This window comes from Chelonia mydas, chromosome 22, assembly GCF_015237465.2.
Source record: "Chelonia mydas isolate rCheMyd1 chromosome 22, rCheMyd1.pri.v2, whole genome shotgun sequence".
In the NCBI taxonomy this organism is placed as follows: domain Eukaryota; kingdom Metazoa; phylum Chordata; order Testudines; family Cheloniidae; genus Chelonia; species Chelonia mydas.
Window position 1 is genome coordinate 768,434 of NC_051262.2, and position 17,735 is coordinate 786,168.

Consider the following 17,735-nt stretch of genomic DNA (forward strand, 5'->3'; position numbering starts at 1 on the left):
ACTGGATGACCTCCTGACGTCCCTTCCAACCCTAACCTTCTGTGATTCTGTGAAATTGACCATTATGGCCTGTGAATTTGGTAGGGCCCTACAGGTAACCTATGTATTGTCATATAATAAAACATAGAAGCTATAATATAGCTATTAATTCTACGATGGTTAATATTAATCGTATTAATATTACGATGGTTTGGTCAATGAATTTCTCTGTGGGTTCTGTCAAACAACTGGGCACACACACACAGCCACCTGTATTTATGACTGACTTTTGCAGAGATTGAACCAGCATTGTTGTTTTATAGGAATACACTCATGGAGGCTAAACCCTAATTAGAATATTGAAATAGTGTGGTACCACAAAGAAAAATGTTTTACTGTTAATATTTTTATTCAAACCTTTGCACACAAAACTATTGTTATTGCAACAAAAACTGCCCCAGAGTATAAAAAAATCATGATCTAGTGTGACAAAGTTCCAAGCCTGTAATTGTGGGTCCTGCGCTTCCTGGCAGATCCAGGTGCCTCAGAAACTCACTAAGGCCCCAATGTGACCTTCCTTTCACAGTGTAGTGGCCAGAGTCACAGCCTATGGAGCTACTTTCATCACAGGCCAGTATGGGAGATGGGAGGGGGAAACACTCCACAGTCTGTGTTGCTCCATAGAGCTCAGTAGGCACAGTTTGGCCTCCTGAATGGACCGAGTCCTGCATCCCCTCTCAAGGGGATCTCTGCAGAGTAGGGGAGGGGGGAATCCGGGCCCACCCTCTACTCTGGGGTCCAGCCCAGAGACCCTAATGGTAGCAACTGTTGGTGACTTTCCCTCCACTGCTAAATGCTGCTTTGATTCCCTGTTCCTGGCTTCACCCTTCTCTCAGGGTGCAGTAATGCTTCCTCCTCCAGCTCCTTTCACCTCAGCCCTCCCAAGGGAACTGGGAAGGAGAGCTTTTAAGCAGCCTGAGTGAGACCTTGATTGGTTTCACCTGTCTCCATTAGCCTAACGACCTTAACTGGTTAATTGGTGTCAGGTGTCTTGATTGGCCTGGAGTACCTTTGTTTGGCTATCCAGGGAACAGGGACCTGCTGATCCTGAGGCTGACATACCTGGATTAAGTATTGCTGTTTAGAGCAGGTTCAGGAAAACTAAGAGTTGAAATCATTCATTGTCCTTGGTTTACATTCTGGGTTGCATATAAAATAAGTTACATAATTTAGTCGGCAGCCAAAGATGTTTTCCTTGAATTTTTACACCCTAGATTAAACCATATAATGGGTTAAAAAGAATAACACATGCTTTATATATTTAAGAAATGTAACGGAGAATTGCAAGAGATAAGTGGAACATTTTATTTTGATGAATTAAGACCTATAACAATAATCATCATTCATGTTGTGGGTAGCAAAGACTGCTTTATTTGCTTATTAAAGGATTCGTTGCTTCCTATGTAAAGTAGAAAGATTATACGTTGCTGGCTTCCTTTACTGTATTAGGCAAGTTCAGAATTGCAAATAATTTGATGCCTATTTTTGGAATAATGATGCACAACCACTGAGAGGTTAAATCAGGAATATGTTAATTAACAACTGAAGATGTGATTCAAACTGAAATAAGTTTGTGGCTACAGTTTGGCTAATATAAACATGCAAATAACCAGACAATACAAATACTCAATGCTTGAATTTCAACTAAGGGTGTTACCCTTGCTCCTTTTCCTACTGCTTCTCCCACCACTTACAGATTAGAGGGGTAAGAAGCAGGGTTTGCTTTACTTTGTACATGTACATTATACATAGCCTTGTCTAAAAGGATGCTGAACCTTATCTCTAAATTTAAATATTTTTACATATATATGTAATTAGATGTCTTATGGATTCCTACCTTTAATATAATTCTGCCAGATGCAGGTTAGAAGCAATTTGTTTTGCCTACTTCCCCTTTTCTCCCAGACACAGAGCTATAAGCACTTCTCCTTCGGTTTTTCAGCAACATGTTATCTTAGAAATTACAAATTAAAAGCACAGAGACTGTTGGCCTGGCAGATTACAGATATAAACTCCAAAATGCATGGTTACGGTCTCTAAGACCTGTGAAGAAAAGGAAGCTTTCGGCATTTTCTGGTAAGTGGAGGGTTTTTCCACTTGTTCCTTTGATACTTTTTATTCAACTATTCCTTTATATTATTATTTAATTTAGTCTCCTGGATTTTTAACACTCTGCTTTGGTGGAAGTTAGGCTTATATTTACAGTTGCACTTAGACAGTCTCATTGCTCCCAGGGCCGGCTCTAGGCACCAGCAAAACAAACAGGTGCTCGGGGCAGCACATTTCTAGGGGCGGCATTCCGGCGCTGGCCAGGCTGCCCCTGGAAATGTGCCCCCGCCACCCCAGCTCGCCTCCGCTCCGCCTCCGCCTGTTCCCCTCAGCGCGCTGCTGCCGCTCCGCTTCTCCCCCCTCCCTCCCAGGCTTGCCATGCGCAAAACAGCTGTTTGGCGTGGCAAGCCTGGGAGGGAGGGGAAGCCGAGCGATGGTGCGCTCAGGGGAGGCGGCGGTGGTGGAGCGGAGGCGAGCTGGGGCAGGGAGCAGTTCCTCTACCCCCCCCCCGTTACTTCCTGCGCTCCCCCCCCACCCTCGCTCACCTCTGCCTGCTCCCCTGAACGCGCTGCCTCTCCCTCGCCTGAGAGGGAGGGGGTAAGAAGCGGAGTGGCGGGGTGTTCAGGGGAGGAGGAGGAGCGGAGGTGAGCTAGGGCGGGAGATTGCGGGGGGGGGGGAGCCGCAGGAAGCAATGGGGGCAGGAAATGCGGCACGCCCAGGGGAGGAGTTGGGGCCGGGGATTTGGGGAAGGGGTTGGGAAGGGGCGGAGTTGGGGTGGAGGGGCACGAAAAAAAAGCAGGGGTGGCCAAAATTTTTTTTGTTGGGGCGGAAAAATCCTAGAGCCGGCCCTGATTGCTCCTCATTTCCCACTTGAGTAATTATCCCCTGACAAGCACTAAGGGTCTGTGACATTTGTAACATAACTTCCCGTACTCTCCCTGACTATTACATTAATTATATCACATAGTAAACATTACATTAAACATATGATCACACCCCACCAACCAGGGTGATTAAAAATAGCTGGGCTATGTTCCCTTCCACAATGGCTCCAAGATCTCTCTCTTGAGCTGTGACAGCTAATTCAAACCCCATCATTGTATATGTATAGTTGGGATGATGTTTTCCAATAGGCATTACTTTGCATTTATCAACATTGAATTTAATCTGCCAGTTTGTTGCCCAGTCACCCACTTTTGTGAGATCCCTCTGTAGCTCTTTGCAGTCTGCCTGGGACTTAACTATCTTGAGTAGTTTTGTATCATCCGCAAATGTTGCCACCTTTCTCCAGATTATTTATGAATATGTTGAATAGGACTGGTCCCAGTAGAGACCCCTGGGGGACACCACTATTTACCTCTCTCCATTCTGAAAACTGACCATTTATTCCTACCCTTTGTTTCCTATCTTTTATTCAGTGCCAGTCCATGAGAGGACCTTCCCTCTTATCTCATGACAGCTTACTTTACGTAAGAACCTTTGGTGAGGGACCTTGTCAAAGGCTTTCTGAAAATCTAAGTACACTGTATCCACTGGATCCCCCTTGTCCATATGCTTATTGACCCCCTCAAAGAATTTTAGTAGATTGGTGAGGCAGGATTTCCCTTTTCAAAACCCATGTTGACTCTTCCCCAACAAATTATGACCATCTACGTGTCTGAGAATTTTGTTCTTTACTATAGTTTTAACCAGTTTGCCCAATACTGAAGTCAGGCTTACTGGCTTGTAATTGCCGGGATCACCTCGGGAGCCCTTTTTAAAAAATTGGTGTCACATTACCTATCCTCTAGACATTTGATACAGAAGCTGATTTAAATGAGACGTTACATACCACAATTCGTAGTTCTGTAATTTCATGTTTGAGTTCCTTCAGAACTCTTGGGTGAATACCATCTGGTCCTGGTGACTTATTGCTGTTTAATTTATCAGTTTGTTCCAAAACCTCCTCTAATGAAATCTCAATCTGGGACAGTTCCTCAAATTTGTCACCTAAAAAGAATGGCTTGGGTTTGAGAATCTCCCTCACATCCTCAGCCATGAAGACCGAAGCCAAGAATTCATTTAGTTTCTCCACATCCTTATTGTCCTTGAGTGCTCCTTTAGCACTTTGATCGTCCAGTGGCCCCACTGGTTGTTTAGCAGGCTTGCTGCTTCTGATGTACTTAAAAAATTTCTTGCTATTACTTTTTGATTCTTTGGCTAGCTGTTCTTCAAATTCTTTTTTGGCCTTCCTAATTATATTTTTACACTTTACTTGCCCAAGTTCATGCTCCGTTCTATTTTCCTGACTAGAATTTAACTTCCACTTTTTAAAGGATGCCTTTTTGCCTCTCACTGCTTCTTTTACTTTGTTGTTTAGCCATGGTAGCACTTTTTTGGTTTTCTTACTATGTTTTTTAATTTGGTGTATACATTTAAGTTGAGCCTTTATTATGCTGTGCTTAAAAAGTTTCCATGCACCTTGCAGGGATTTCACTTTTGGCACTGTACCTTTTAATTTCTGTTTAAGTAACTTCCTCATTTTTGTGTAGTTCCCCTTTCTGAAATTAAATGCTACTGTGTTGAGCTGCTGTGGTGTTTTCCCTATCACAGGGATGTTAAATTTAATTATATTATGGTCACTATAACCAAGTGGTCCAGCTATATTCACCTCTTGGACCCAGATCCTGTTCTCTACTTAGGACTAAATCAAGAATTGCCTCTCCTCTTGTGGGTTTCAGGATTAGCAGCTTGAAGAAGAAGTCATTTAAGGTGTCAGTCATAGAATCATAGAAGATAAGAGTTGGAAGAGACCTCAGGAGGTCATCTAGTCCAACCCCCTGCTCAAAGCAGGACCAACCCCAACTAAATCATACCACCCAGGGCTTTGTGAAGCCGGGCCTTAAAAACCTTTAAGGATGGAGATTCCACCACCTCCCGAGGTAACCCTTTCCAGTGTTTCACCATCCTCCTAAAGAAATAGTTTTTCCTAATATCCAACCTAGACCTCCCCCACTGCAACTTGAGACCATTGCTCCTTTTTCTGTCATTTGCCACCACTGAGAACAGCCTAGTTCCATCCTCTCTGGAACCCCCCTTCAGGTGGTTGAAAGCTGCTGTCAAATCCCCCCTGACCCAGTTTCCTCAGCCTCTCGTCAGAAGACATGTGCCCCAGCTCCCTAATAATTTTCGTTGCCCTCCACTGGACTCTCTCCAATTTGTCCACATCCTTTCTGTAGTGGGAGGCCCAAAACTAGACGTAATATTCCAGGTGTGGCTTCACCAGTGTCGAATAGAGGTGAATAATCACTTCCCTCAGTCTGCTGGAAATGCTCCTACTAATGCAGCCCAATATGCTGTTAGCCTTCTTGGCAACAAGGGCAGACTCTTGACTCATATCCTCCTTCTCATCCACTGTAATCCCCAGGTCATTTTCTGCAGAACTGCCGCTTAGTCAGTTGGTCCCCAGCCTGTAGCGGTGCATGGGATTCTTCCATCCTAAGTGCAGGACTCTGCACTTGTCCTTGTTGAACTTCCTCAGATTTCTTTTGGCCCAATCCTCCAATTTGTCTAGGTCACTCTGGACCCTATCCCTACCCTCCAGTGTATCTATCTCTCCCTCCAGCTTAGTGTCATCTGAGAACTTGCTGAGGGTGCAATCCAAACCATCATCTAGATCATTAATTAAGATGTTGAACAAAACCAGCCCCAGGAGCAACCCCTGGGGCACTCCACTTGATACTGGCTGCCAACTAGACATTAAGCCATTGATCAATATCCGTTGAGCCCGACAATCTAGCCAGCTTTCTGTCCACCTTATAGTTCATTCATTCATCCAATCCATACTTCTTTAACTTGTTGGCAAGAATACTGTGGGAGACCGTATCCAAAGCTTTGCTAAAGTCAAGGTATATCATGTCCACCATTTTCCCCACGTCCACAGAGCCAGTTATCCCATCATAGAACGCAATCAGGTTGGTCAGGCATGACTTGCCCTTGGTGAATCCATGTTGACTGTTCCTGATCACCTTCCTCTCCTTCAAGTGCTTCAAAATGGATTCCTTGTGGACCTGCTCCATGATTTTTCTGGGGACTGAGGTGAGTCTGGAGTTCCCTGGATTCTCCTTCTTCCCTTTTTTAATATGGGCCTTTTTCCAATCAAGAAACTTTATCTCTGCATCCCATCCTGAGGTGACATGTACCCAGTCAATATAGGGATAGTTGAAATCCTGCATTATTACTGAGTTTTTAAATTTTATAGCCTCTCATGTCCATGAGCATTTCTCAATCACTATCTCCATCTTGGTGAGGTGGTTGGTAGTATATCCCTACTGCTATATTCCTATTATTTAAGCATGGAATTACTATCCATAGGGATTATATGGTACAGTTTGGTTCCTTTAAGATTATTACTTCATTTGGTTCTAAGCTTTCTTTCACGTGTAGTGCCACTCCCCCCACCAGCACAACCTGTTCTGTCCTTCCGATATATTTTGTACCCTGGTATTACTGTGTCCCATTGATTATCCACATTCCACCAAGTTTCTGTGATGCCTATGATATCAATATCCTGATTTAATACGAGGCACTCTAGTTCACCTATCTTATTATTTAGACTTCTAGTATTTGTATATAAGCATTTTAAGAACTTGTCACTTTTTAGCTGTCTGCCATTACATGATATAATTGAATGGGACTCTTTTTCATTTGACTGTTTCTCATCAGATCCTACCCATATTTTATTATCTTCCATCCTCTCCTCCTTACTAGGATATATAGATCCTCCCCTAAGGGATGTCTCTGTCTGAACCATGTGCTTCTCCGCACCTGTCGGCTTTCCCCCAGCCCTTAGTTTAAAAACTGTTCAATGACCTTTTTAATTTTAAGTGCCAGCCAATCTGGTTCCATTTTGGTTTAGGTGGAGCCCATCCTTCCTGTCTAGGCTCCCCCTTTCCCAAAAGTTTCCCCATTCCCTAATAAATCTAAACCCCTCCTCCCCACACCATTGTCTCATCCACACATTGAGACCCTGCAGTTCTGCCTGTCTAACTGGCTCTGCACATGGATTCTACCAGAGAATGGAGGTCCTGGACTTCAATCTCTTGCCTAGCAGCCTATATTTGGCCTCCAGGACCTCTCTCCTATCCTTCCCCATGTCGTTGGTACCTACATGTACCACAACCACCGGCTCCTCCCCAGCACTATAGACAAGTCTATCTGGATATCTCGAGAGATCCGCAACCTTCGCACGAGGCAGGCAAGTCATTCTCCCAGTCATTGCAAATCCACCTATCTATGTTTCGAATGATCAAATCACCCACTACTAATACCTGTCTCTTCCTAGGTTTCAGAGTAGCAGCCATGTTAGTCTGTATTCGCAAAAAGAAAAGGAGTACTAGTGGCACCTTAGAGACTAACCAATTTATTTGAGGATAAGCTTTCGTGAGCTACAGCTCACTTCATCGGATGCATTCAATGGAAAATACAGTGAGGAGATTTATATACATACAGAACATGAAAAAATGGGTGTTATCATACACACTGTAAGGAGAGTGATCACTTAAGATGAGCTATTACCAGCAGGAGAGCGGGGGCGGGGTGTGGGGGGGAGAAAACTTTTTGTAGTGATAATCAAGGTGGGCCATTTCCAGCAGTTAACAGGAACGGCCGAGGAGCAGTGCGGGGGGGTGGGGGGAATAAACATGTTGAAATAGTTTTACTTTGTGTAATGACACATCCATTCCCAGTCTCCATTCAAGCCTAAGTTAATTGTATCCAGTTTGCAAATTAATTCCAATTCAGCAGCCTCTCATTGGAGTCTGTTTTTGAAGTCTTTTTGTTTTAATATTGCAACCTTTAGGTCTGAGATCGAGTGACCAGAGAGACTGAAGTGTTCTCCGACTGGTTTATGAATGTCAAGAATTATAACATTCATAAACCAGTCGGAGAACCTCTCAGAATATAAAATTAATTGGGGTTAATCAGTACTCCTAGGCATTAACTAATATGCCCACAAAGGCCTTTTCTTAAATTGTGACTTTCAATGGAAATCCTCATACATGAAATACTTAGGAATACTGATTCCTAGCAATAATCAGTTCATCCCTAAAGTAACTTTGGAACCAATTATTGCCCAAGTGACTAACAGTTTGGGGAGATGGAGTTCATTAACCCTCAGTTTGTGGGGTAAAATTAACATACTGAAAATGAATGTCTTTCCCAGAAGGTTCCATGTCCTGAGGGCGTCTCTCTATTTCTAGTCCTGAGACTTATTTTAAGAAATTCAATAATATTTTCAAAACATACCTAAGGGGTGCAGGTAAGAAACCTAGGCTGGCTCTGAACAAATTACAGCGCCCCCTATCTCGGGGGAATTTCATTTTCCCAACTTGAACAATTATCATATCTCCTTTTTGGTAAGCCAGGCATCTTTATGACCATGGGCGGTGGGTATAATAGGCATGGGGAAGCTCTGCCTCCCCTGGCGCTGCTGCCGCTGCCAGACCCCAGGCTGCAAGGTTTTGTGGGGAAGTTTTTGCTTTATTATGCCCCATGCAGGTTCCAGGGTGGCTGAGGAGGCGGTATGTGCTACTCCGCTACCTGGATTCATGAGTAGTCTCTTTGGACTCCAGGGAAATTACTGATGGACCCAGGAAGCTCAGTAGCAAATACTTCCTCCTTAGTGGCCCTGGAACCTGCATAGGACATATCAAAAACTTCTTCAGACAAGGGTGAGGGGCTTTTCTCTGCAGCAGCTTGGGGAGGGGAGGCACAGCACAGCTGTGGCTGGGCTGGGGCAGTTCCAGGCAGGTGTGTGTGTGTGGGGGAGGCTCGGGACACCTCTGGGTTGTGGGGGGTGGCTCAGGGCTTCAGCTGGCCCGGGACTCTTCTGGCTGGAGGGAGGGGGGCGGTGCTCAGGTCTCTGGCCAGGGCGGGGCTCCTCTGGCTGAGGGGGCGGGGACTTGTGGCCCTGGCGGAGTGGCAGGGGGTCTCAGGGCTCTGGCTGTGGGGGTGGGGTGGGCAGAAGGGGCAGAGCTGGGGGCTAGCCTCCCCTAAGGGGGGCTCCACCTGCCGTCCATATTTATGACCGTTAGACCTCCACCTTGGGGTCAGATTGAACGAGAATTGGTATACCCTCTCTCCCTTTCAGGCACTGTAGAATTGAATTATTATAGATTTTTTGGCTCCAGAGCTATCATAATCATAGCTGTGAGCAAACTTGGTCAAACCTGTCTAGAAAGCTCTGCTTCCATGCATTCTTCCATATAGAGGTGAATGATCCTAGTGAGCAATCCCATCCTTAAAATCGGTGTTAAAACCTTGATGTGGAGGGATTAGATAGTGAGAGGAATTATGAGTGTGTTGCAGGTAATTGAAAATGATAAATTTAAACCATTTGTGGATCTTCAGCAACAGTTTGGCTTGCCCTACTCTGGAGCATGGAAATATCTCCAATTAAAGCATTTACTTACCAATGTATTTGGACTGGATGCATTGAGAGATCCAGGACTTCCAGAACTTTTATTATTTTGAAAGAAACTGCCTGGATTTACTTGGCCAGCAGTATCATCACTGGGTCTCAGAGCCAGGACTCTGCTATTTCAGCCCTGTAGCACAAGCTTCGCGAGCCTGAGTCAGTTGACCTGGGCTCTGAGACTTGCTGCCACAGGGCTTTTTGCAGTTTAGATGTACCCTCTGAGTGCTACAATACTAAAATAGTAATAATTAATATACTTTCCTTTAGCATGAGGAGAATAGTGGTGACTGTTTCCTATCTGTCAACGTATCAAGAAGAACCTCTGGCCCTAATTCCATCCTCTTCTGGCAAGCAGGGTCCAATCTGCTAAAGGCTGAAAAAGGCTTGTTTCAGGATAGAAGACTTGTTTCAGTAGGGCTACTCATGTGCTCAAAATTGAGCATGTGCTTAATTGCTTTGCTGGATTAGGGCCAGCATGCTCAGCAGCTTGTAGGACTGAGCTCATAAATCAGGCGGCAAAAATCCTTTCTGTGCCTAAACATGCACGGATCAATAAGTTTTGCTATTTACCAGATAGGGACATTTTGTGGTCTTCGAGATCAATTTCTTAGAAATAGTTTCAAAATGTTGGTAAGGGTGTTTGAAATGACAAAGCTATAGAACGATTTTAAAACTCATTATGTGAGAAGAATCTAATAGGAATCTAATAGATCTAGAACATCACCAGCACTAAAGCTGATTGTGGGTTACACAGACACACCTCAGACTTTTTCTGTTGACTTGATCTGTTATTGCCTCTTCTCCTACAACATTCTTCTCCCACATTCCTAGGTACGAGATGGTCTGACATATCAAAGCATGCTGCATGGTGGCCTTCTATTGTATCTCAGTGGTGGAGTATGCTTGGATTTTGAAGAAGCAGTGAACCTCATTTTCAGATGCTTCTCAGATATCTAGAGGAAGAGTAGTAATTCATGCAGTAAAATCAATGCTAAACTGAAGACCCAAGCGGGAATATACCTGCTGCTGATCAATCAGAATTTGGTTTGGGTTTTTTCTTCAGATCCACGAGAAGAAGGAGGAAGAGCTCAATGAGAAGAGTGAAAATGACTCTGGTATTAATGAGGAGCCTCTACTCACAGCAGATCAGGTACATGAACCTTCCTGAGTTTTTGCCCTGGCCTTTTCTCTCTCTGAAAGGAGAGAAATTCTGACAAGATATTTTCCTTGCACCAAATCTCACCCCGTCAAGGTCACCTTTGCTATGGTAAGAGACACAGATCCTCCCTTATACTAAGCACAACAGCCCCTTCCCTCACTAAGCAAGTTAGCCACAAGGAACTGCCCATAGCAATAGTGGGAAACTCAGGAGTCAGCATGCTAAGAAACCTAAGAATCACTAAGGCCCTTCTCTTCTGAGTGAAAGGGGAGCCTGTCCTCATATAAACCACCACTTAGCCTTTGGCTTTATAGGAAAATGCAATTATTTGTAAATAAACATCAAGAAATGTTGATGTTCAAAGGAGGGAGGGGCAGTGTAATCAGCACTATTCTTTACTATGAAGTTAGACCTGAAGTCCTAACTTGAGCAAAGCTCCCATTAACTTCAAATAGGACTGAACTAGAAGTTTTGACGGAGTAGGGTCTCCAGGATGGAGCCCTTAATAGGGTGAACAGCTGCATTTTTACCTGCATGGATGGCAATGAGGTTGAGTCTGTCAACGGTATGACAAAGCTTAACCTAGGTAGAATGTCTCTTTGTTGCACTCATGAATTTCTATTAATGATACACTATAAAGCAATAATAGCTGGATCATGGTGATGCTGCTTACACAGTAATGGAAATGGCCTCTTCTGCAATGATTGTGTTCAGCAGATCAGAAAGTACAGTAGTCTTGGAAAAGGGCTGAGGGATGGGTGATTGTCTGTCTCTTTACTGTAAGATACTTGTGCTCTCCTTCACATCAGGGAAGGGCAAAAGTCCTCACTGTAAATGCTACCATGTAATTGAATAACAGTCCCATTACACAAGGATAGGCCCAGTCGCTCGACAGTGTCTCTGTGTAATTGCTGGTGCCACAAGTTATGCATGCACATAAAGAGGTATGGGGGGGACATTGGAGTAGACAGACCCTTCTACCGTGTGTATGGACTTGAGCACACTGAGCTAAAATTAACTGAACTGGAGAGGTTCAGTTTTGTAGCTAATATGGACAAATACATTCTTCTTCCACCTGTCTCCTCGTTTGCTATAGGTTTGTTTAGAGAGGCAAGCTTTGTGCCTTGTAATGCCAGCAGAGGGATATAATAAGAGGACACAGCTGTCTCTATAGCAGCATTTTTATTTTATATATTAGTTGAAGTGCTTCATCCCCTGCTCTCAACCCGGTGTCATGTGTTGAAAAAGCCTTGCATTACACAAATATCCAGACTGCGCCCTTCCTTCCCCCTTTGAAGTTGATTCCCCAGTGGGAAAAAGACCATTTTCAGTTCTTTGCACACAACCAGTTTGCTGGGCTAACTGTCAAGCAGATGGTTTGTATGTACTGAGTCAGTGACAAGAATAACAAGGGACATGATAAAGGTACACAAAAAGGGAATGGTAAAGAAGATGCATAATGCAGAACAAAGGGCATTCAATTAAACTTCCCCAAGGGACAGGTTATTCTGAAATTGTTAACTCTGGGGTTTCTTCACCCTTCCTTTGAGACATCTGGTATGAGTCACACCATCAGAGATGGGATATTGGATTAGATCGACCCCTTGCTTTGATAAAAACTGGTGATTCTTATGTTCTTATGGACATAAGATAAACCTGGTCCAGTGTCGTGACTAGAGCTGCGTGAAATTTTTTGGACAAATAGGTTAATCACTGAAAAACGCGATTTGAGATTAACTGAAACTATCTGCAAATTTATGTCAAATTTGAAAAATGGTTTCAACCAAATTGAAGAAGTTGAAATGTCTCAGTAATGTCAAAAGGAAATGGATCATTTTGACCCCAAACATTTATTTGAGTGTTAGGGACAACTTCCTGGTGCCTGTGCTGGAGGAACCAACTAGAGACTGTACTCCTCTTGACCTGCTGCTCACAAACAGGGAACAATTGGTAGGGGAAGTAGAAGTGGCTGGCAACCTGGGCAGCAGTGACCATGAGATGGTCGAGATCAGGATCCTGACAAAAAGAAGAAAAGAGAGCAGCAGAATACGGATCCTGGACTTCAGAAAAGCAGACTATGACTTCCTTAGGGAACTGATGGGCAGGATCCCCTGGGAGGCTAATATGAGGGGGAACGGAGTCCAGGGGAGCTGGCTGTATTTTAAAGACGCCTTATTGAAGGTGCAGGAACAAACCATCCCAATGTGCAGAAAGAATAGTAAATATGGCAGGCAACCAGCTTGGCTTCACAGTGAAATCCTTGCTGATCTTAAAGACGAAAAGGAAGCTTAAAAGAAGTGGAAACTTGGACAGATGACATGAGAGGAGTATAAAAATATTGCTTGAGCGTGCAGGGGAGTAATCAGGAAGGCCAGAGCACAATTGGAGTTGCAGCTAGCAAGGGATGTGAAGGGTAACACGAAGGGTTTCTACAGGTATGTTAGCAACAGAACAAGATCAGGGAAAGTGTGGGACCCTTGCTCAATGAGGGAGGCAACCTAGCGACAGACAATGTGGAAAAAGCTGAAGTACTCAATGCTTGTTTTGCTTCAGTCTTCACAGACAAGGTCAGCTCCCAGACTGCTGCACTGCGCAGCACAGTATGGGGAAGAGGTGAGCAGCCCTCAGTGGAGAAAGAACAGGTTAAGGACTATTTAGAAAAGCTGGACATGCACAAGTCCATGGGGCTGGATGCACTGCATCCAAGGATGCTGAGGGAGTTGGTTGATGTGATTGCAGAGCCATTGGCCATTATCTTTGAAAACTCATGGCAATTGGGGGAGGTCCCAGATGATTGGGAAAAGGAAAATATAGTGCCCATCTTTAAAAAAGGGAAGAAGGAGAATCCAGGGAATACAGACCAGTCAGCCTCACCTCAGTCCCCGGAAAAATCATGGAGCAGGTCCTCAAGGAATCCATTTTGAAGCACTTGGAGGAGAGGAAGGTGATTAGGAACAGTCAACATGGATTCACCAAGGGCAAGTCATGCCTGACCAACCTGATTGCATTCTATGATGAGATAACTGGCTCTGTGGATATGTGGAAAGCAGTGGACGTGATATACCTTGACTTCAGCAAAGCTTTGGATACAGTCTCCCACAGTATTCTTGCCAACACATTGAAGAAGTATGGATTGGATGAATGAACTATAAGGTGGATGGAAAGCTGGCTAGATCGTCATGCTCAACGGGTAGTGATCAACGGCTCCATATCTAGTTGGCAGCTGGTATCAAGCAGAGTGCCCCAAGGGTCGGTCCTGGGACCATTTTTGTTCACCATATTCATTAACGATCTGGATGATGGGATGGATTGCACCCACAGCAAGCTCGCAGATGACACTAAGCTGGGAGGAGAGGTAGATATGCTGGAGGGTAGGAATAGGGTCCAGCGTGACCTAGACAAATTGGAAGATTGGGCCAAAAGAAATCTGAGGAGGTTCAACAAGGACAAGTGCAGAGTCCTGCACTTAGGATGGAAGAATCCCATGCACTGCTACTGGCTGGGGACCGACTAGCTAAGCTAGGGGTGGGCGAACTATGGCCCAGAGGCTATATCCGACCCTTCAGATGTTTTAATCTTGCCCTCGAGCTCTTGCCAGAGTGCAGGGTCTGGGGTTTGCCCCACTCTGTGTGCCGTGGCTCCACGCAGCTCCCGGAAGCAGCAGTATGTCCTTCCTCCGGCTCTTATGCGTAGGGGCAGCCAGGGAGTTTCGCACGCTGCCTCCACCCCAAGCGGCGCCCCCGCAGCTCCCATTGGCCAGCAACTGCGGACATTAGGAGCTGCAGGGGCGGTGCCTGTGGACAGGACAGTGTGCAGAACTGCCTGGCCATGCCTCCGCATAGGAGCTGGAGGGTAGCCATGCCGCTGCTTATATATAATTAAATAGTCAGTGGAGAGTCTCCCACGTCAGTGGCCTGGGTACCGGGCTGCAGAGTCATTTTCCTATTCATCATCATCCACAGTCATTAGATAGAGGGCAATTGAGGCAGCCTCATCCCCAGTGAGTACCCAAACCTCTGGCTAAAGCTTATAACAAAGGCAATCCTGCCACCTGCTCCTCCTCTACAGTTTTGTGACTCTCGTCCTTGTTTCCTTTCCTGAAACAAATGTTTCATTTTGACTCAATCTTTTCACTTTTTGATTCTGAAACATTTTGAGAAATATTGTTTTTGATTGAACCTGAAACAAAACGTGTTTTTATTTTTCAAAATTACCAGGGAACCAAAAAAAGGCATTATTTGCCCAGCTCTAATCCCAAACCCTTTGATTGTAGTCAGCCATGTTACTTTCTGCCTATCCCACCCCAGGCTTTACAATCCCAATTTCACATGCAAATTGTCTGGGAGTCTCTCTCTCTCTCCCCCCCCCCCCCCCCCTCTCTCTCACATACACACACACACTTTACTCTCAGTGCTGAGGGTTGGTCACAGCTTCTTAAGAGAAAAGAATCTGCAACTGAATGTGTTCATCACTGGATGAAAGGCTGGAAAACAGCTTTTGTCGATGGAGCATGAACTACTTTGGATTTTTTCCTAAATCCTACCTTCCCAGATTTCCCGGATTCCTCTAGACACATTCTACAGTGGGGTCGTAGGGACAGGTTTCAGAGTAACAGCCGTGTTAGTCTGTATTCGCAAAAAGAAAAGGAGTACTTGTGGCACCTTAGAGACTAACCAATATATTAGTCTCTAAGGTGCCACAAGTACTCCTTTTCTTGTTGTAGGGACAGTCCATCTCAAAATCAAATGGTGTAGTGCATTATAAAATTAAGCATTACTGGAAAGAAATGTATTACTATCAACACGTCCTGATCTGAGTACAGGTACCCCATCAGCTCTTCAGTTTCACTAAAATAACTAGGGCTGAACCCAGTCTCTGGGGAGAAGTGGGACGTTTTCAGCCCCTTTGCACAGCGAGGATGATGCAATGGAGGTAGAATACAAGAGAGAACATGGTTCAATGAATTAAATGGCAACCAGAAGGAGACTCATAACGTGCAGGTGGAGAAAGGCAAATGATTCCTTCTTTGTGGAATGGCTTTCCTATCCAGGTGCTGAGAGTCTTAACAATAATCACCACGTCTGAGGGTGGGAAAAGAAATTACGTAATGTAAATAAATATTCCCTCTTTTTCTCCAATAATATTTGCAGGGTAATCTTGATTGGATGCAAGTAGTTTGACGAAATAGCCTGTTTAACTGGGGTTTTTTTGGTGATTGCCTAAATATTTTCATTTTCATTCTCTATTATTGCATCAACCTTTTTCTTTTTTAATTAAAATGTAAACTGCATTCTCTATATAAGACAGCAGATCACAGCTCCTTTGCCAGTGATTAAATAGTCAGGCGATAGAAATATTTAATTTGTTAATTGCATAGGATAGTGTATATATTCTGTATTCTGTTAACAAGTGATTCCTTGACTGATACTCGGGAACTTAGAAAGTGTCATTCTGGGTCAGGCCAGAGATTCTTCTTGTCAGGTTTCCTTCCCCACTCTGAACTCTGGGGTACAGATGTGGGGACCCACATGCAAGACTCCCTAAGCTTATTTTTACCAGCTTAGGTTAAAAACTTTCCCAGGCACAAATTCCACCTTGTCCTTGAACAGTGTGCTGCCGCCACCAAGTGATTTAGACAAAGCACCAAGGAAAGGACCCTTGGAGTTCCTGTTCCCCCAAAATATCCCCCCAAGCCCTTACACCCCCTTTCCTGTGGAGGCTTGAGAATAATATCCTAACCAATTGGTTACAAAATGAACACAGACCTGAATCAGTGGATTCATAGAATATCAGAGTTGGAAGGGACCTCAGGAGGTCATCTAGTCCAACCCCCTACTCAAAGCAGGACCAATCCCCAATTTTGCCCCAGAACCCTAAATGGCACCCTTGAGGATTGAACTCACAACCCTGGGTTTAGCAGGCTAATGCTCAAACCACTGAGCTATCCCTCCCCCCTTTGGGCACTGAAAAAAAAATCAATCAGTTCTTAAAAGAAGAATTTTATTTAAAAAAAAAAAAAAAGAAAAGGTAAAAATTGCCTCTGTAAAATCAGGTTGGAAGATAACTTTACAAGGTAACAAAAGATGCACAAAACACAGAGGAACCCCCTCTATTCTTAGTTTTTGGAGGCAGGGAAAACTCAGTGGTTTCAGCTATTGGCCTGCTAAACACAGGGTTGTGAGTTCAATCATTGAGGGGGCCATTTAGGGATCTGGGGCAAAAATTGGGGATTGGTCCTGCTTTGATCAGGGGGTTGGACTAGATGACATCCTGAGGTCCCTTCCAACTCTGGTATTCTATGATTGTAGTTTCAAAGTTACGACAAAACAGGGATAAACCTCCCTCCAGTGAAGGGAAAATTCGCAAGTTGAGAAAACAAAGATAAACTAATACACCTTGCTTGGCTGTACTTACAATTTCTGTAATATGAGAACTTGTGGCACCTTAGAGACTAACCAATTTATTTGAGCATAAGCTTTCATGAGCTACAGCTCACTTCATCGGATGCATAAAGTGGAAAATACAGTGAGGATGTTTTTATACACACAGACCATGAAAAAATGGGTGTTTATCACTACAAAAGGTTTTCTCTCCCCCCACCCCACTCTCCTGCTGGTAACAGCTTATCTAAAATGATCACTCTCCTTACAATGTGTATGATAATCAAAGTGGGCCATTTTCAGCACAAATCCAGGGTTTAACAAGAACATCTGAGGAACAGTGGGGGGGGGGAAGGAATAAACAAGGGGAAATAATTTTACTTTTTATAATGACTCAACCACTCCCAGTCTCTGTTCAAGCCTAAGTTAATTGTATCCAATTTGCAAATTAATTCCAATTCAGCAGTCTCTCGTTGGAGTCTGTTTCTGAAGTTTTTCTGTTGTAATATCGCAACTTTCATGTCTGTAATCGCGTGACCAGAGAGAGTGAAGTGTTCTCCGACTGGTTTATGAATGTTATAATTCTTGACATCTGATTTGTGTCCATTTATTCTTTTACGTAGAGACTGTCCAGTTTGACCAATGTACATGG

General features: G+C 44.2%; 1 protein-coding gene across 7 annotated transcripts in view; it reads left to right on the forward strand.

Annotated features, from left to right (window-relative positions):
- Positions 1-17,735, forward strand: part of FEZ1 (fasciculation and elongation protein zeta 1) — a 209,382-nt gene that overhangs the window by 97,781 nt on the left and 93,866 nt on the right. For 5 of the 7 annotated variants that reach the window (XM_043534126.1, XM_037882494.2, XM_037882495.2 and 2 more), the window contains one exon: positions 10,608-10,694. The exons of the other annotated variants lie outside the window; for them this stretch is intronic. In XM_043534126.1, the coding sequence (XP_043390061.1) occupies positions 10,608-10,694 (87 nt within the window). The remainder of the gene's footprint in view (positions 1-10,607; positions 10,695-17,735) is intronic. 7 annotated transcript variants of the gene reach the window in all.